The sequence below is a fragment of the Theobroma cacao genome, chromosome 2 (assembly GCF_000208745.1).
Source record: "Theobroma cacao cultivar B97-61/B2 chromosome 2, Criollo_cocoa_genome_V2, whole genome shotgun sequence".
NCBI lineage: Eukaryota > Viridiplantae > Streptophyta > Magnoliopsida > Malvales > Malvaceae > Theobroma > Theobroma cacao.
The window spans coordinates 38,572,610-38,591,968 of NC_030851.1; the positions used below are offsets into that span (position 1 = coordinate 38,572,610).

At 31.8% G+C, this 19,359-nt stretch overlaps 2 protein-coding genes across 2 annotated transcripts; both read right to left on the minus strand.

Annotated features, from left to right (window-relative positions):
- LOC18610109 (autophagy-related protein 8A) lies at positions 900–3,504 on the minus strand. Its single transcript, XM_018116536.1, has 6 exons — positions 3,331–3,504; positions 3,137–3,184; positions 2,724–2,779; positions 2,567–2,619; positions 1,420–1,538; positions 900–1,330 (listed from the first exon to the last, which is right to left on the minus strand). The coding sequence occupies exons 2-6, from the start codon at positions 3,171–3,173 to the stop codon at positions 1,221–1,223; spliced, it is 375 nt and encodes a 124-aa protein (XP_017972025.1). The 5' UTR covers positions 3,174–3,184; positions 3,331–3,504; the 3' UTR covers positions 900–1,220.
- On the minus strand, positions 8,374–13,506 carry LOC18610111 (probable beta-1,3-galactosyltransferase 2). Its single transcript, XM_018116445.1, has 11 exons — positions 13,051–13,506; positions 11,970–12,066; positions 11,812–11,876; positions 11,512–11,723; positions 11,300–11,363; positions 10,521–10,593; positions 10,252–10,372; positions 9,882–9,969; positions 9,662–9,787; positions 9,444–9,553; positions 8,374–8,662 (listed from the first exon to the last, which is right to left on the minus strand). The coding sequence occupies exons 1-11, from the start codon at positions 13,158–13,160 to the stop codon at positions 8,514–8,516; spliced, it is 1,215 nt and encodes a 404-aa protein (XP_017971934.1). The 5' UTR covers positions 13,161–13,506; the 3' UTR covers positions 8,374–8,513.

Consider the following 19,359-nt stretch of genomic DNA (forward strand, 5'->3'; position numbering starts at 1 on the left):
GTAAGTAACAACATTTTAAGTATTAAAGTGTAACAAATTTTTTTTGAACATGACGTGTAACAATAATATTTTTTCAACATGGTGTGTAACAATATTTTTTTTAACATGACATGTAATATGTTTTTGTACATAACGTGTAACAACAATATTTTTTTTTGACATAACGTGTAACAATATTTCTTAATCATGATATTTTTTTTTGACATAACTTGTAACAAATTTTTTTAACCATGACTTATAACATGTTTTTATACAAAATGTGTAATAACAATATTTTTTTTCAACATAGCGTGTAATAACCTTTTATAACTATAATGTGTAATATGTTTTTGTACATAACGTATAACAATAATATTTTTTCAACATAACGTATAACATATTTTTGTAAGTAACGTATAACAATAATTTTTTTTCAGTATAACACGTAACATCACATGCATTTTGAATATAAAAAGATTTCATAAAATGTAATTTTATCCAACTTGATAAAAAATAATTAAAATTATAAAAAATATTATTTTTGAAAAACATCTTATATTTAAAAATTAGTTTTTAAAATGACCCGTTTATATTTATGCTATCAAAAGTTTCGTTGGTCGCCTCCTCTTTTAACTCTTCATATATTGTGACATCTTATCTCTTCCCATCCCCACTTTCTCCCAAGCTGCTGGGGAGAGGGCTTGCAGCCATGACTGACCAGGGAGAAGTGAGATTTCATGAGAGTTTCGACAGCATAAATTTAAGGATTAAAATTTGACACTCTCAATGTTGAAAGTGAAGCTTTATCCAATCTACTCATGCAAATGGTAATTTATGGTACTAAATCATTTTCTTTATCCAAAGTGGCTTCATATTCAATGGTTTTTTGTGCTTTTAAGCCAATGAAAGCAAAGAACAGGTTGACAGCCGAGAGGCCGACTTCAAAGAGCTTTATAGGATGACAGATAGTAACATATAATGGTTTAATCAAGGTACCATATCTGATTCCTAAAAAGCTTCAGCTACTTACATAATCAAAACCAACATAGCACTACACAGCAAGGCAAACGTTGTTTAGTTCACATAAATTAGTTACCAACATTAAAAGAAAATGTCAGCGGAGGCCATTTGCCAGAGAATATTGAACTAGTAGGCAATATCCACCTAGTGAAGCAACAAAGAATTTACATCTTAAACTATTTTTATTTTTCGTGAGTCATATTCACATAAATATCCGTTGATCATATTGCCTCACTGATCCCAGTTCCAAATGTGTTCTCACCACTGTAAGTCATGTAAAGGAAACCATCTTCATCCTTGTTCTCCTCGTATATAGCAGACATCATAGCAGCTGCACCAATATTTAAAATACACCATTTAATCAAACTGGTAGCACAGGAAATGAGACGAGCAATAAGAAATCTACAAGTTTCATCCCACCAGTTGGTGGTAGAATGTTCTTCACAAAAATGAAAATAGCCTTCTCAGGACTCAGCTTAATCCTCTTCCGGACAACATAGACAAATTGGCCAACAGTTAGATCAGCAGGAACCAGATATCTGCATTGATCTCAAAAGGAGAATCAGCTTCAAGAAGAAGTGTAATATGGGGAACAAATGGAGAATGGATGTTCAAAATTTTTGAATCAGGTTCCAACAGGGAAATATTAAAGCAATAATCATATTAGAACTCCTTGGACAAAGACAACCATCTTATCATAAAATGTGCTTTATTCTGCAACAACACAAAACAGTCACATGATAACAAACAGAATATATCAACTCCTATAGTAACACAAATTAAATAGATCACTAGAATTACCTAACAAACATCATTAACAAATTCATTTTCTCTGGCTGACATAACTAACAGCACAGTTTAGTGCTTCTTGATCTAGCCAGGGCATTATCAAACATGCAGGTCATAAATTCGTAAAAATTAGACCAGGAAAACTTAAAAACAAGTGTAAGAAAAGATTCATGAAATCACATTGAAAGCACAAGTTCATGCACCAAATATTTTCTTCTTAATAAAGAAACAAAATTATTTACTGAGACATAATATTCAGGGGAGGCCATTATCTTACCTAGTACAAAAGAAGAAGTCTTGAACTGACAAGCATTGGAGAAAGTTATAATTTTAAAGCAATTATTTGGGCCAAAATTCCAAAGGGTATGGTAACACACTTTGAACAACATGCTATCTTTCATTCCTCAAAAACCCCATCTAAAAATGGTTGACAACTCTTTCTTTAGCTAGGATATCTTAATCCACAGGAACCCAGAACTCAAAGATCTAAAGAATTCAAGAACCAAAATCACAACCACCATACAGCAAAACGATTACAAATTTAGAACGTCAGCAACAAAAACTACAAGAAGAAATCAATTAACTGTTCTAAGTTTAATTAACATTTACATTTCAAAGAATAAATCAACTAATATTCAATGGCACCATCATTTACATAATTTAAACATCTTGAACTGTAACACATATCAATGAAATCCAAATGCATAATGCATATGTAAGCAAATAAAAATCAATAATATTGACGGTTGCTAAAACAAGTAGAGAGAAAAAAACTGACTTTTTCTTATCAATATCAGGCACATCACTCTTATCCGCCCTCTCAACGATCACCTACACCAAACAATCAAACACCAATATAACTTTTCTATCATTGAAGAAAAGAAAAAAACATAAAGATGTTACATTAAAAGACACAGCAACAGAACATTACATACCGGGATTCTGTCCGGATACTTCTCCCTAATACGAGCAGCTTCAGCCTGCCTCCTTTCTGGCACAGGAAAACAACACACGTTTTAGCATTACAAAGATAACAAAATTATTCTCCCATTTTCCAAACCCCAACAATTAATTGTTCTTTTTTTTTTCCTCTAAATTGGGTTTTCAAAATTGTTTCTTCTCCTGTAAAAGCAATAGCAATAGAAAACATTGAGAATTACAACCAAAAAAAAAAAAAGAGACCCAGATAAAAGAAAGAAAAATTCAAGAGATGCAGTGGATTAATTGGGAAAGTATTAAAATTAGGGTTTCTCAAGATCAAAAGCAATTGCCTACAAAAGATCATTAAGAAATTTAACTCATGACGGTGGATAAAAAAAATGGAAATATTTAAACGAGGAGAACGAACCGAGGGGGTGTTCCAACTTAAAGGAGCTCTTAGCCATAGCGACAAAGTCTGCAACCAAAGAGAAAAGGAAGGAATTAAATCTATCAAATATAACATAAACATAATATAAATTAATTCAGATTTCTTATAAGTATTAAAAAACAAACAAAGAAGAGATCAAGAAAGGGAAGAAGAAGGAAGGGAATGTTGCAAACCGAAGGAAAAAGAGTGAGTAGATTTGGGTCGATGGAAAGAAAAAACTTAAGTAGCAATAATTAAAGGAGAATTGTTGGTATCGTAAAGGAAGATGTTCCCATTAACACGTGTGGACTCTGCTATTGCCAAAGCCCGAACCCAAACCCCATTTCTGATCGAGGTCCATGCTAGAATTGAACCAAATTTATAACTTTCAGACCAGCCGAAAGTCTGACGAGATAAATATGAATATAATAAAATTAATTAAATATAAATATGGATATGTTTATTAAAATATTTGGACCAACTTGATGTACTGTTAAACTATGTTTAATTAAAATATGTGAATAAGTTCTTGATTTATCTTTTTGTTGTACTTGAATAAATCTTTATTTTACTATTTTTTTACTCGAAAAATTTCTTTTGTTGATAAAACCATCACGAAATACAAGTGATTTTAAGAGTTATTAGGTTTACGGCTGAACAACATTTTTCGCACTCATCGTAGTTGATGTGACTTTAATTATGTGGTGAAATTAATTGATTGAAATGATCACATTTCAAACGAGAAATTTTCTTAATTCCTAGTAATTCACTAGTAATTTGACACATTTAATAGAAAGATATAAAAGAAAATTTTTAATGAAAAATCATTTTCCAATGGGTATATGGAATTTGTTTTCATATAAGTCATAATAAACTCACCCTTTGGTAGACTTGATGATTTGTATTCGTGTGTTTTAACCGTATCATATAAATATAAAATATAATCAATTATATAAGTAAATATAACTATAATATGATTAATTAAATATATCAAAATCTTAAATACAATCATAGATACGTTTATTATACAGGTTTAGTTAAATTTTATATGACACGGTACAATTTATAATCTGATTAACATGATTAAAATTTTAGACACAATTAACATAATTAAATTAAAAAGAAATACAATTACAAATAAAATATAATTTTATTATTTAAATTTAAAATTAATAATCATAAAACTAATTATAACAAAACAATAATATTCATCATGTATAATAAAATTTGAGGTAAAATATTTAAACTTCTCTAAGTTTTAATCGAAATGTCAAGTGACTCAATTAGTTTTGAAATGGACACTCTATTTTTTAAAAAATATTTTTCTAACCGTTAGTTAATCATTAATATTTTCGTTAGTTTGATAACGTGGTAAAATTGAAAATAATATTTTATTATTTATTAATTTTAAAAATTACTATTTATAATTTTTTTAAAAAATTAAGCCAAGAAAGGGGGTACCTTCCTCCCACTGGGGTGCACCTAATCGGTGCTCCTTTTCCTTAGGGAGCACATGTAATGGGGTGGTTGGCCAATGAATGGAGGCGCATCAGTTACATTGTTTGAGAAAAAAAAATTTTAGTCCTTTTATATTTTTTATTAACGATATTTGTACTTTTGAATTTTATTATATATTTTAAAAATTAATAGACTTACATGAAATTTTAGTTAAAACTTAAAGAGGTTTAGGTTTTACTTTAAAATTTATCATCATCATTATCAATTATAATGAAATAAAGCATTTATATGAAGATTTAAATAAATCATAATTGAATCATAAATGCGTCAAGTAGACATGTTTATACAATTAATTAAATAGATTATATGTTATACGGATATAAGATAATATGATTTATTAAATAAATCTTAAATACATTGAGCGAGTTTGATATATTTAAAACTCAAAATTTTCGTATCTTAATTGTTTGTTCTATCTATTTATTTATGCTTAGTGCTTGCTAGTAGTTGTGTGCCAAATTGTTACACTTTTTTTAAGTAACAAATTGGAATAGGTGTTCCTAAAAGGACAAACAAAATGTTCCAAAGGATATTCTTTACCAGTTTAGAATTTGAAGTCTTAACTTGAACAGGGTAAAAAAAAAAAAAAAAGTAACCACTTGAAAAGGTGGCTACTCACTCCCATGACACCAAGTGAAAGACCAGTCAAAATACACCACATGTAGGGTCGAGGCTCAGAGTAGCCAGACGTACATGGTGAGTTTGGTAACGCCTAGGCACACAAGAAGAGCAGTCTCAAGAAACCTCCATTGTCATGAGCCGCGCCCAGGTGGTGCGTTTGTTAAGGTTCAGTCACTTCTCTAAGGGTGACCCATCATCATTTTTGGACCCAACCCATTCTTGTAAGGTTCCATATTTTCTTGTATTTCTCTCCTACACTCCCTGATTAGGCCCTCCAACACCTACAAATGTAGTTTGGACCACTCTTTAATTATTTCAATCTCTAGGTTCTTTGCTGTGTAGTTATATGAAGGCCTAAGCCTTGAAGCCTAAGACAAACAAGAGTCAACAAGGCAAGCATGTCTAGGAGGAGCTTGAAGGAGCTTTCTGGCTACAAAAAGAGGTGTCTGGCTATGGCAAAGGAGCAGAAGTCAAGATTTTACATACTGTGGAGATGTGCCATTATGCTGGCATAAATATGAGGATTCTTAGGTTTTCTGGTTTTCCCATTTTTTTTGTTTTCAAAGTTTCCCGATAAATTAGGCTTAGATTGTCCTTATTTTTGAAGTTATGAAACAAAAGGTATCAAGTATGAATTGCTTTGATTTCCTTTCGATTTATGCCAACTACAAAATGTTCTAGTGTTGTTATATTTGAACTTATTCTAACAATATATGATCATGACTCTTTTTCTTTGTATATTTCATGATATTTTAAAGCATCGGGACAGGGTCTCAAAATGGACAAGACAAATGCATTGGTTGCAAAAAAGATGGCAAAGAGCAACCTGAACCTAGGAGGTGCCCTTAAAGAAGGGTAATTGCTATAGGGTGTTGGGAAAGACCCCAAAGGGTTGTTGTTGTTGCGGTTTTGATCCATAAATGCCCGATTGAACAGAACCAACATCCCCCTCCTCTTCTTTTAATGTTACTATGCTACATTCAAAGCTCCATGTTTGTCTCCATGAGCTTTTTCATGATTCTTGTACCGTCTCCTATTAATACCCCCCAACCTCTTTTGTCGTTGAGTAGTTGGAGAACTTGAATGCAACTTCTTCAATTCAATGCTGTTGAGGAGATAACCATGTTAATAAAAGGATTTTGGGGTCCCTCTCTCTCTCTCTCTCTCTCTCTCCCTCTTTCTCATACATCCGCATTGCCCACCCTGCTCTCCCTTGGTCTCCTTTCAAACATTGAACGTGTCTGTCAGTCTCTCCAATACAAAACTTGCATGCTCTTTCTTCATTTTTTTTTCCCCAAAGATATAGTAGTAGTGGTAGTACCATTTTGGAGTTTGAAGGTGTCTCCTCTTTTCTTCTTCCATGAAGTCCTGTTGGTTTTTCTTGGTTCTTCCTCTCTAGCAGATGCTGCTGCAGATGGTGGCAGCACATGGGGTACTGAAATCTAACATAAAAAACGGATCAGATTTAACGGGATATTGGTCCGGTTCAATAAGAAAGCACAGTTCTCAAATGAGAATTGAGACTGCTTTTTGATTGAGCCGTGCCAATATCACGTGCCACTGTTCTTAATTGGACAAACAGATTCGAACCCAACTCTAACTCTTTAATTCCTTACAATATTGCATTTCTTTCTCTATTCATGGAATCGATGAGGTAGTTTCATGTTCTTTTTCATGATTTCATCCCCTGTTTCATTGTGTTTCCCTGCCCATGTCATGGTATTGAAAGCACTAAAAGCAATTGTCATCCTTAATTTTCCACTACGTTCTGCATTTTTCATGATCATATTGGCTTATAACAAATTAATGTTGGCCAAAGTTTGGCTCTTAGAGAGCTGAACAGGTTGAATAAACTGCTTGAAGCTTGCAATTTTTTTTTTTTGTAGTTTGTTACTGTTTAGCTAAGGAAAGTGAAATTTGGGGCATTGATGATTCCTTCTATTGTCTTTCACATAATTGTTTTTAGCGGGTTTTACAGCGTACAGGCGGCTATCAATTCAAGCAGTTTATAACCACACCAAGTTCTCTTTGAGGGCGGTGTTTCCTGAAGCAGGTCCACTCACTACCACCAGTCATCTTAGAAACTATTACAAATGATGTTTGCAAGAGGAAATTTACACGAATAGAAGAATGTTTGGACTTTTTTGGACTTCTGTCTTCCAGGGTAATTCGTAGCACCTTTGTCAGCTTTCTAACCTTTGTACTTCTAGGGGCATTTTGCTCCTGGATTTGCGAAGATTTATTAGTGACTAGTTAGGCATTGTGTGAATTGAATTCTGAAAATTTGTATCTGGGAACATAGGATGAAAAGCCACTGAATTTACTCAAAAATCTCGTAGTTTTGGATTCTCTGGGTATTTCCATTGTAGTCCAAGTAAAGTTTGGTCAAATCTTAATTGGAATTGGAAAATCTGACGTTTTATTGAGTTTATAGTCCAAATCAACTTTAGGAAACCAAAAGTTGAGCCAATATCAGCTTTAAGCCATCCCAACAGAAGGAATCTGCTTGGAATACTGGAGAAGAGGGCAGAAGGTTCATGGGAGCTTCAGCTCACTGATACCGCTTGCTCAGCTCCTTTTGCAAGACATGGCTACATGATTGGTTCCCCACGTCAATCATATTAAGAAAGATTCATTCTCTTATAAAATCTTGTTCCATTCTCAACTTTTTATTAAGCACATCTTTAAAGGGTAACACCAATTCAAATTCAATAACTTACTGACATGTTTGAGTATCAACCATGGTAGAGAATAGCAAAGATGAGAAACATGATTAAGGACTGAGAATATTTCTTCATAATTGGGACGGAAAACATGATGAGGAACATGTTAAGGAACCTTGGGAGGAAATCAGAACAAGAGAATGTTGCTCATAGTTGCAAACTCGATGACTATGGAGGGAAATGGCACCAAAAATATTTTGTATTATTACGAGCTTTCATGGAACTGTAACTTACAAATTAGCCCTCAAGCCTGAAAGAATGGGTGGGTGGTGACAGCCGCTTCCTTTTCGGGCTGCTATAGTCACACTTCCCTTCTATTGTAAAGGCCCCCATTTCAATACTCTCTCTCTCTCTCTCCTCTCTCTNGCTCCCTACTACTCTCTCTCTCTCTCTCTCTCTCTCTCTCCCCCTGTGATATGACATATCTATACTCATTAAACTATGGCAAAAGATTTGCACGTCTGCTCGTCAACCTTGCTTATCCTCCTGAGTGAGGAAGAACATGAAGCTGCCTATTAGAAAGTAGCACTCCACAAAGCATTCTCACCTTCCCCACACTGCCGATGAACCTCTTTAATCCTATCAGCAGACCTGCAAATTCCACTGCAGCTCCAATCAAAGGAAGCAACACAGATGTTGCCAGCTTGAGCCTTCCATTCACAATCTGCATTCCAAATCCAGTTGTTAGACCATTTCATAGTTTCTATCAGGCAAAAAAGGAAATGCAGTGAGCTTTTCTTGCTTTTAGCTCAAATGACATTTGAAAGAGTAATGGTATATATTTATTGGAGCCCCATCTGAAGAATGCATACCGTATAACAATTTCATTTCAGTGTATGTTACATGGGCTGGAAACACTTAGCACTCTATGTCCTTTCAAAAAGTTACTAAAAATATATGTTATGAGAAAAATGGATAAATGCAAGCAAACCACAAACATTTATGTCTAGTATAGTTTACTTCTACAAATGATGAATGCCATCACCAGAAATGTGCTTCCTCTCAAAAAGAAGTACGGATTTCAGTGAATCATACAATGCTTAAGGGGTCTCATCAGAAGGCTCAACGTATAAATCTTATTTTGGTTGAGCAAATCACATCAATAACATGCCTGATATATTTTGGATACAAAATGACAATTCAGATTACCTTCCATGATAGTTCAGAATGAAAAAGAAAGGTAAAAAGATAAACATTGTATACATACAACCATTAGTCATTTCAGCTTTTAGGTGTTTAGTAGGTTTCAACAGATTTTAGAAATGATATGACAATGACTCACAGCGAGCTTGTCTATGACATGTGAACATTGAACCAGCATTCTCACCAACATTAAATATAGTTCGAGTTAGATTTTACATCATCCCCTTCTATGCAAACAACTTCTCTCTTTCAATCTAATACTATCATATTTCTAAAATATTTTGGAGCATTTAAGACTTTACCAGGTGGCGTGCCACAACATAGTCTCCGATCATCAATATGCTCCGCATCAAGTCCAATAAACCAAGATCCCAGTGAAACATCCTCGTTAGCATACTTGTGTAGAACGTGCCTAACATTATCATGCATGTATATAATCATCATAAGTACAACAGGCCTTCAGATTCACACACATAAGCTTCATGTTAAATTTCAAACAAAGACAGATGTTCAATCTTACTGATTTATTGATATATATGTGGCCAAATCTTTCGAAATGGCATACAACTGTCCAGTAGCATGCCGAAAATATTTGTTTCCTGCCTCACCAAATTTCCAGTGTTCAGGTTCATGGTATCTCACTCCCCTGGTCCATAACATAACAATTAAGAAAACTGGTACTACTTTCTCATAAATCTTTTGCAGGATAAAAAGACAAATATGTAGATACTCTGGCTTACTTTTGAGAGAGGACCGGACCAGATTTCATGCACCCAATATAGATCCGTGGTTTCTTCCGGTGTCTAACTAGAGTTTCTCCAAGTGTTGCTGCAGCAAATTAACAGGAGATCGGGACTTAAAATGACAAAGAATTAATAAAATTATTTAAAGGAACATTAACTAACTTTTAACTGCAACAAGGATCATAATTCTCACAGTCACAGGAAGGAAATATGTAAGATAAACATTGATCATCAAACACAACCATAAAGGCTATACAAGAGGATAAATTTTTGGATCTTTTGGTAAAGAATAATTATAAGAAAAACTAATCCTTTTGTGTGGTGGGATCGAGAACTTTACTCCTAGTAAACAAATTGCTAAACTTACCTATATTTACATGGACATCGTCATCAACTTTGACATAAAAATCTGCATCCCATAAAGCAACTGCAGTAGCAAAATATATCTTAGTCTTTGCAGACAATTCAAGGTACCCTTCAACATGGTCCTGCTCACATGTAAACAACACATTACTCAGGTTCATTCATTTACTTATTTTTCAGAGTAAATAATAATATAATGTTCTTAGAAAAGCAAGCATAATTATAGCAGAATGGCATCTACAGAAAAGATTAACAGTGGCTAAAACAGCATACGAGTCTCAGGAAGTCTCCATGCTTCCTGTCCTCTGCTTCAATTGCTCGGTCCAAAATACCACCTGTTGTGGCACTGGATAAGAAAAAAAAAATTGATTTAATAAAATTATACATTAAATTTTTAAAGTCATAATTTAGGATGATTATTGCTCTCAATTTCCACCTTTACATAGTCACTGCCGCACATTATATATAAGATCTCAGAAACAAACTTAAAAAACTTCTAAACAAGAATCTATACAAGTAAATTTAATTGCTTATAGCACAAATTAAAGTTTCCATCCATTGCAGGCAGTATTTTTTATGATGCAGAATGGTAAACAAAACAAGAAAAATCATTGCCATCTTTCGACTAAACATCAACATTCAATTAGTGGTAAATTTTATCTTATGCATGCAAAAGTTAACATGCCATCTTTGGATGTCATTAATAATAAATAGGACTTGTGCTCCATTTCCCTGGGAAATCCAAATGCAACCCAAAATCAAAGAAGCCTCGAAAGGCTTAGCATGCAAGGGTTTAGGATTTCCAATGGAAATCCTCCCATGCTACATCCGCTAGTAGCCCATGAAGATTTAAAGGCAATAATAAATGAAATTGAGATAATAACCTAACAACAACCAGAAAAAGTAATTCTTCCCAATATAAGGGCTGAAAATTCCCAATGGCTTACTTGAGAGGAGGATCAGGTAGCATGACAATGTAAGAAAAACATGCTAAAGGAAATGATATTGTTCACTTATAAAACAATACTATAAAATGAGAATTAAAACCTCACCTATGACCAATAACAAAGCGAACAATAATGCCCTTTTCATCCTCCAATTTCTTCCTCTTTTCACCTATTTTCCATTAGTTTTAAGAAGGAAAAGGCAAAAAAAAGATTTAATTCAGTAATCAAAATGGCATAAGAACATTAGGAAAGGGGCTAGTGTATTTTAGGGGAATAAAATAAGGAAAGGAAGGGGCATAAAGAATCAATCCAACAACCTTGTGGCATCCATGTAGCACGAACTGAGTCTCTTCTTTTCCTGCTGCTAAAAGCAGTATTAATTCCTATAACCATCAGATACCTTCTCTTCCTAGGTGTATCAGCTCTATTTGCATCTGTGGATAATGGAGAACCACTGAGTAAAGATTCTTGTGCTGCCCTTGCAGCAGCTAATTCCATCTCTAAGTTTGAAATAGTCTTATCCAACGTTCTACATTGACAACAAGATGATAAGTTTGTTGATCAGGCTACTTTAGATTAAATCAAATCAAGCATAAATAAGCAAAAACAACACTTACTGTATAGCATGGTGAGTCTTAAAAACCTCCCCAATGATGTCCTTAGATACATGCTTTTCTTCTTTCTGATGCAAATAAAGGAACCCAATCAGCTTAAAAACTGCAAAATTTCAGCTAATTAACAAAAAAGGTTTATATGATGTAATTAAGATACTCACAGCTTTTAGATTACAACCCTCTGAAATTAGTTTTAGTTTTTCAGCTTCTACTGCAGTTGTCCGCATGATACCTTTAGATTCAGGAACACTCCCCATCCTGTCACCAATTTCACCCATTAAAAAGCCATTATATTTTTACCTCAACAATACCTACAAGTCAACTATTTCATAACAATTCAAAACAAAATTTTAACTGTAATCCAAAATATAAACCAGCAAAATTAAAACTTATAAATGTGCCCAGAAAAAGCAGAAAAGCGGTCAAAATTTTCAGTAAGTCAAGGTTCTCATTGGACCCATTCAATCTTCAGTACAATACAATGATCTTCAAAGATGTAACTTTCATGAGGGAAAAAAAAAAAGGAAAACAACAATAAAAGCCGCACAATTAGATAGAAGCATTAAAAATTAAAACATTTGAGAGGCTTTTATGACTATACAATCTCATTAAAAATGTCCCAGTTACCACTGCCAGATGATAAACCAATATTACAGCTATGTATAGCAGGTGTCAGAGTTCTTCCTCCCAAGAAATGTTGAAAATGGCTTGAATGCTAATTATGGATGCAGATTTCATTGGCCCATGAATAACAAGACTACAGTTTTTTTGTCAAATTTATATATAAAAATAGGAACCCGAAAAAGCTGAACATTTGTATCAATATATAAAGATTGACTTATCAATTTCAAACCTCCTCCACCAAAAGAAAAATGAAAATTTTGAAACCTCAAAATTTAGTATCACATTAGACCAAAAGTGTTTGTTTGCCTATGTATTAAAAAAAAGTTAGATCCATTTTGCCTTGATAGGCAGAGGAAGTAAGGGAGACCCACTAATTATCTCTTATAAAAAGAATATGAAACTCAAAAACAATCACAAGCTTGATTAACAATACGTACCAAAACAAACTAACATAGTTTCACCATTGAAATAAAGCAAAAGATAGCTAAATATAGATCTTAAAACAACATTAAAAACAAGCAAAATTTTGGTTTGAAGAAATGAAAAGCCAAAACTTTTAAGCTTTGGTAATTCATAGAAACTGAAAAGGAAGAAGAAGAAGAATAAAAAACGGATTACCTATTGGTGAAGAGCATTCCAGCACAGAAACAGCCCAAGCAAAGAAGAAACGTCCATTTCTTTGATACAAAACTTTTAGTGGACAGCTCTCCTTTGCTTTTAAAAGACATTTTTTTTTTCCAAAACTTTCAATCTCAATTCCCCTGTATTTCTCCCAACTAGCTATTATTTACAAGAGAGAAAACCCATATGTTAAAAAGGAAGCTTGAGCCAAATCAAAATGACCCACTTGCAGAAAATTACTCCCCACTAAGAAGAAGAAGAAGAGGTGAATGAAACAGAAACAGAAACAGAGTGCTCTGTTTTTGCCCCCGTTTTTGTCTTGGGGGAGCTTGCTGTTTTGTTCCTTTCTTTCTTTTTTCGTTGGTTTGCTTGGTTTCTTCTCTCTATTGATTCTCTCTCAAAGTCTCAACTTTGCAGGCAAGGGACGTTGAACAGGAGTGAAGAGACGACCCACTAACCGCTTTTCTCTTCTTATATACCAAATTTACCAAACCATCCTTTCCTTTGATATAATTTATTTTTTAAGGATTATTTATTTATTTAATACTAGTGCACATTAAATATTATTATATTATTTACTATTTTCAATCTAATTTTGAAACCTTCTTTGATGACTTGGCTAAAAAGTCATCGCCTTACTCTGACATTTATGCCCTTATTCCATTTTTGTATTTTCATATTATAAGAAAATAAATAAAATTATGGGAATTTACACTCTACCTACCATTAATGCTTATATTCATATGTGGAATCCATAATTTATAATTAGGTCCATATATGTAAATAGTATTGATGAATTTATTTGAAATTAATTGACAAAAAAATAATATAATGAGATTTCATTTTTAAAAATTTTAGATTTTTTTACATAATTACAAAAATTTATGCAAAATTAAAAGTATATATTTTATCCTCCCAAAGGGCAAAACTGAACTTGAGAAACCAAAACCTGAATCCTCAATAAACTGTCATCGTATTTTAGAGTCAGTAAATAACTGTTCATATAAGCCCCACTTACCTAAATGTGACATGTGAGCTTGTATCCTCATATTTGGAGGTTGTATATTTAGGTATAATAAATTTTAAGATGGTTTTAAATTGCATATTCGTTTTAAAATTTTAACATAATAATAGAGTAGATGTTATTTTTATTTATTGGGTTTTTTATTAATTTATGTCATATTATAAATCTTAATCCCTACGCAGTGATGAGTATTGAAATGATTATAAAATAAATCTCATATATGTTAAATTTAAGATATTTTAAGTATCATAATCTATTTTCAATTAATTTTAAATTAGATATTTGTCTGAAAAACCTTTTTCTAAAAAAAATCGAAAATTCTTTTTTTTTATCCTAGCTTTTATTCTTTTACATTAAAATGTAAGATTTAAGATAAGGATTGTGAGATATTTATAAAAGACTATCTAGTATTTTTCTTTGTACTTTTTTAACTGAATTATACTAACCATTTAATTAAACACATTGCTAATTTTATTTAGTTTTAAACATTAGGGTAATTAATTCACGCATTTGAATTTTGTATGTATAATTGCCAATAATAAGCATTTATTCTCACATGATCATAGTTTAAGGAAACAATATTCTTTTATATGACAACATTATTTTTAAAAATTACATGACTCCAACGTTACACGTAAAGCTATAATCTTTTTAGATCTCAAAACAGATTGTGTTTTGTTTTATAGTTGATGATTATATATGAATGTGATTCAGTGCTAAATAAAAGGGCATGAAAAGTTCAAACCTCATCACAATTATTTATTATCAATGCAGGTACTTATTGTTTTTCTGTTTGGAGAAAATATATTTAACGATAAAATTTGAAAATTTTGAATTTAAATATTAAAATTAAAACGATAAAATTTATAGACCAAAGATAAATTTAATCATAAAGTGCATTGATTTTTTGTAATGTACGAAAAAATGATCTTAATTACTGTTTGATATTAAGTAAATTTAAGATCGAATTGATGGGTTTAATGTATTTTCTCATTAAATTTAAAACTTATTATAATTTTTTTAATGAAGATATCCCTTAATATGAGATTAACCTATAAGCAAGCTAATTAATGCAGAGGCGAAAAGACAACACGCAAGAGTGAGGATTGGATAATTGTAAACGACAGTCAAGTACACGTGAGAAGAGGTGACAGCTCGAGACGTGGCGAAACACGATTGGACAAAGCACTTCACTTTATCTTGGCTCTGTCCATTAATCATGTGACACATGCATTTTGAGTCACGTGGACGCTGCAAAGGAGGAGGAGTGGGGGCTGGGGGCTTAGAGGTCCCACTCAACGAATAATTCTGATACGTGTCATGATGCGGTTCAAACGATCTCAACTTGATGAGGATCCTTTCACCCACTTAAAAAAAAGAGGACATTTCCCTCTTGGTAGGGTGCTGCCCGTAAAAGCTGGGGACATCCCCTTTGGTTGAGGAAAGAGGATTCTTCAAGGGCAATTTCGACATAAATGAGAGAGGGAGAATAAATAAAATGATAAATAAAATATTATTTCAAAATTTCATAATCTTCTATTGGTAAATGGTAGTTACAATGTTACGTTTAGATTTTATAATTAGTACTTTTAGAAATAATACTTAGGATTATACTCCTCAGAATTCGTGACATTAGTCGGTCCATACAAATAAAATTAATTGCATTCCGACAAATGGAAGTATTGATTTTAGTTTAATATAGGTTGGATCAGGTTTTGTTGTGAATTTCGAAATATACCTTTTTTTTCTTTGTACCAATTTAATATTCTATTGGGATGTATGTTCTAATCCATGTTAATGTTCTTAATTTAAGTGCTTTGACCATTTTTGGAATTACCTCTTTGAGAAAAAAAATAGTATATGTTTCATGAATTTTATTGTGATACTTCTCGTATCAAATGTGAATATGATTGTTAAAATTTATATAAAAATTTAAATAAATTATTATTAATAATTTGAATTTAAACATGGACCATGTATTTTAAGTCAAAAAAGTTATTGATTAGTGGTGTTTGGATTCAAGTTGTTACAATTGGTATCAAATTGTGATGTGTATCGTATCAAATGAGGATGTAATTATTAAAATTTATATAATAATTAAAGTCATTCACTGTTGACAATTTGAATTTAAGTATTTTAGAGTCTCCATAACTCGAAAAATTATTGATACAGTGGTACTTAAACTCGAGTCGTTACAATTTATTTTATACATCAGGTTAATTATTTGCAAGAATATTCTAATTTTATAGTAATTATTATGTTAACCAAATTTTGTTTTTTGGGATGAATATAGTCAAACCACTTAGCTAAAAGTTGTTAGGATTTGAGTTTTCTTGTATGCTTTTGCAACTAATTCAAAACTTTCATTTTACCAAAACCCTACTTGTTCAAATTTTTGTCATTTTACTAAACCCATACCACCTCCTACTGCTACTTCTCTCTCTAATATTGGACATAATTTTCAAATATTTTCCCATCACAATAAAATCTCTTATTAAATATAAAATAGTGTATTTTTAGAAATGATTTATAGTTTTGTTTTTACTTAACTATGTTTATATATGGGGCACTCAAGCATTTAGCTTATTGGTTAATGCATGATCTCTCTACCGAATCTCTCTCTTTGAAGAGAAAGATTCGAATCTCCTTTTTCCTAATTAAAAAAAAAACTATGTCTATATATGGGATTTTAGTGGAAATAAAAGAAAGAAAAGTTGTGTAATTAAAAGAGGAAAATGAAAAGAAAGGAAAAAAACATATATATACACACACACACATTTAAATCCATGATTTCCACATATTTTTTGTTTATTGGACAAACAACAAAACACTTTTATTATGTATCCATTCAACTATATTAATAATTGCTTACATAATTAATGAATTTTAACAAATTTGCATATGCATGTTTATGCAGGCATGTGCATGCCTTACTAAGCCTATTATTGGTACATTGAATTGTACTTTAAATATTTTGTTTCATTGATGATGTTTTGTTCACATTTGACAATGATGGGTTTCCAATTTCACTAATTATGTAAATTAATTAAGAAAAATCAAATTTAACAAAAGCCATATATATATATATATATATATATATATATATTATTTTGTAGGCACATGACAAACAAGTAATTAAGTNATATATATATATATATATATATATAATCTATATATTTTTGAGGCACATGCAAACAAGATTAAGTCATGCTTTTTAATCACTAGACTAGAATTAACTAAATTAAAACTTGGAATTTGACACCAATGACAAGTAGTAGGGTCTAAACAAATCCAAAAAATAAAAAAAGAATGTCAATTCTTAGACCAAGAATAAACAAAAATTTAGCCAAGCTGTCATAGCCCATGATAGAATGTGGAGTTGCAATTATTTTCACAAGTATGAACATGTCCAGGATGTATATGCCCTAAGCTGAATTGGGCATTATGGTTTAGTTCAAAAAAACAATCTGTTCGAAAATGGAAAGATAAAAATAATGACATAAATAGTAAATAAGCATCAACTTCGAAGACAAAGCTTTTATATTTTTGATTGAATTGATTTTTTTTTAAATTTTTAGCATCGTTTCTATGATAATTATATTAAAAGTAAGGAATGTGATAAATAATCCGAATTGAAATAAAGAGGTAAAAATAATTGTAAATAATACAATTTTGTACAGTAAGGATTGACTAGAATGGTGATCCATTTGGGTCAAAAGGGTGGGGTGATTCATAAGGAAATCCAATGTTAGGTAATTAGGCCTCAAACTGATTATGCAAGAGAGTTGATGGATGCCATTCTACAAGAGTGTCGAGTTACAGATTGGGATCAGGAGGAAAACGTGGAAAAAGGGACTGCTTGTTAGGTGCTTTGCTTGCAATCGGAGTCCCTGTCGCTTTACAACCCTTGTTGTTTCACTGCTTAAGCAACCCCGCCAAAGCTGCCAGTACAAGAGACATATCCCTGTTAGTTGGTGCAGCTGCTCTGTCTACCCAAAAAACAAAAAAAAAGAAAAAGGGGAAAGCCATTCATTCTATTTCTCACTTGGCTACTTGGCTTCCTCTCCCCACAGATTCACATCCAATCCAACAAGAAACTGTCCAACTTGAAACTTTTTATGGCATTAAAAGCAGTTTGCAAATATGTTTTGATGAATCCAGCACCAGCCAGCGGTCCTTATTGTGTTAATAGTGACTGTTTGTTTTTTTTTTTCTTTAGCATATGAGTTAAGATACTTCATCAAATGGTCCTGATCGTGATAAGATCATTATTGCTTATTGCTTTAATAACATTGTACTTTTTCTCAAAGGTAGAAAATCAGAGTCCAGAGATTGTTTTTCTTTTGAAGAAATCAGAGGTTGGGTTTGTGACACCAAAAAGAAAGTGCAAAAGAGAGGGTTCCTATGGCGACAAGCAAATCTATATATAAAGTGGTAAAGTCATAGTTCCATCGTCATAAGTGAATAAAATAAGATTAACATTAACATAACGATTAAAGATGAGTATGTACCCCAAAAAGAACAAAAGAAAAATTAAAGATGACTTGCTATGCACGGATCCAATTTGCTAGAAAATTCATCAGCTTATGAAAAAGCTTCTAGTTACCCAGTAATTAACCCTCCATTTCATAGATTCTTGTTAATTGAAAAGTATTACTAAACTTTATAAAGGAAAAGGTATTATTAAATAAAAATGAACATGCTCTTATAGTTTTATTTTGAGTTAAATTAATTATTATGAGTAATGGTTGATTAACTGTTATTAATCAAAATATTATATGTCATTTTAGGTCATGTGATGTTGATATAACGTGTTGACATGTTATAATAGATAATGACGTGACATATTAATATAACACGATGATAAAATTGTTTGATATTTTTACTTTTCACGTCAGCGTCACGTAGACATAATATAACTAATGACATATTAATTAATAATAATTAAATAATTATTATTTATAAAAACCTATTTGATTCAAATAAAATTATGGTGACTTAATTGAAGGTAATAGAAGACTAAAACATTTATTTGAATTGAAAATATAAGATCAAGTCACAAAAAACTTCTTAGTAAGATAGAATAATTTCAAGTTTTCCCAGTTGCTTTTAATATATTTCCCCTTTAATGCCTCCCACAAAAATTATCTACTTTTTCTTAAAATGTGTACAAGAAAAAAAAAAAATACTAAAGTAGGTATTAATCTAAATATATAATTCAAATCTATTTGTAGAAATACTTGCACTTCATATGTAGGAAGTGTTTGGGGACAAGGTTGAAG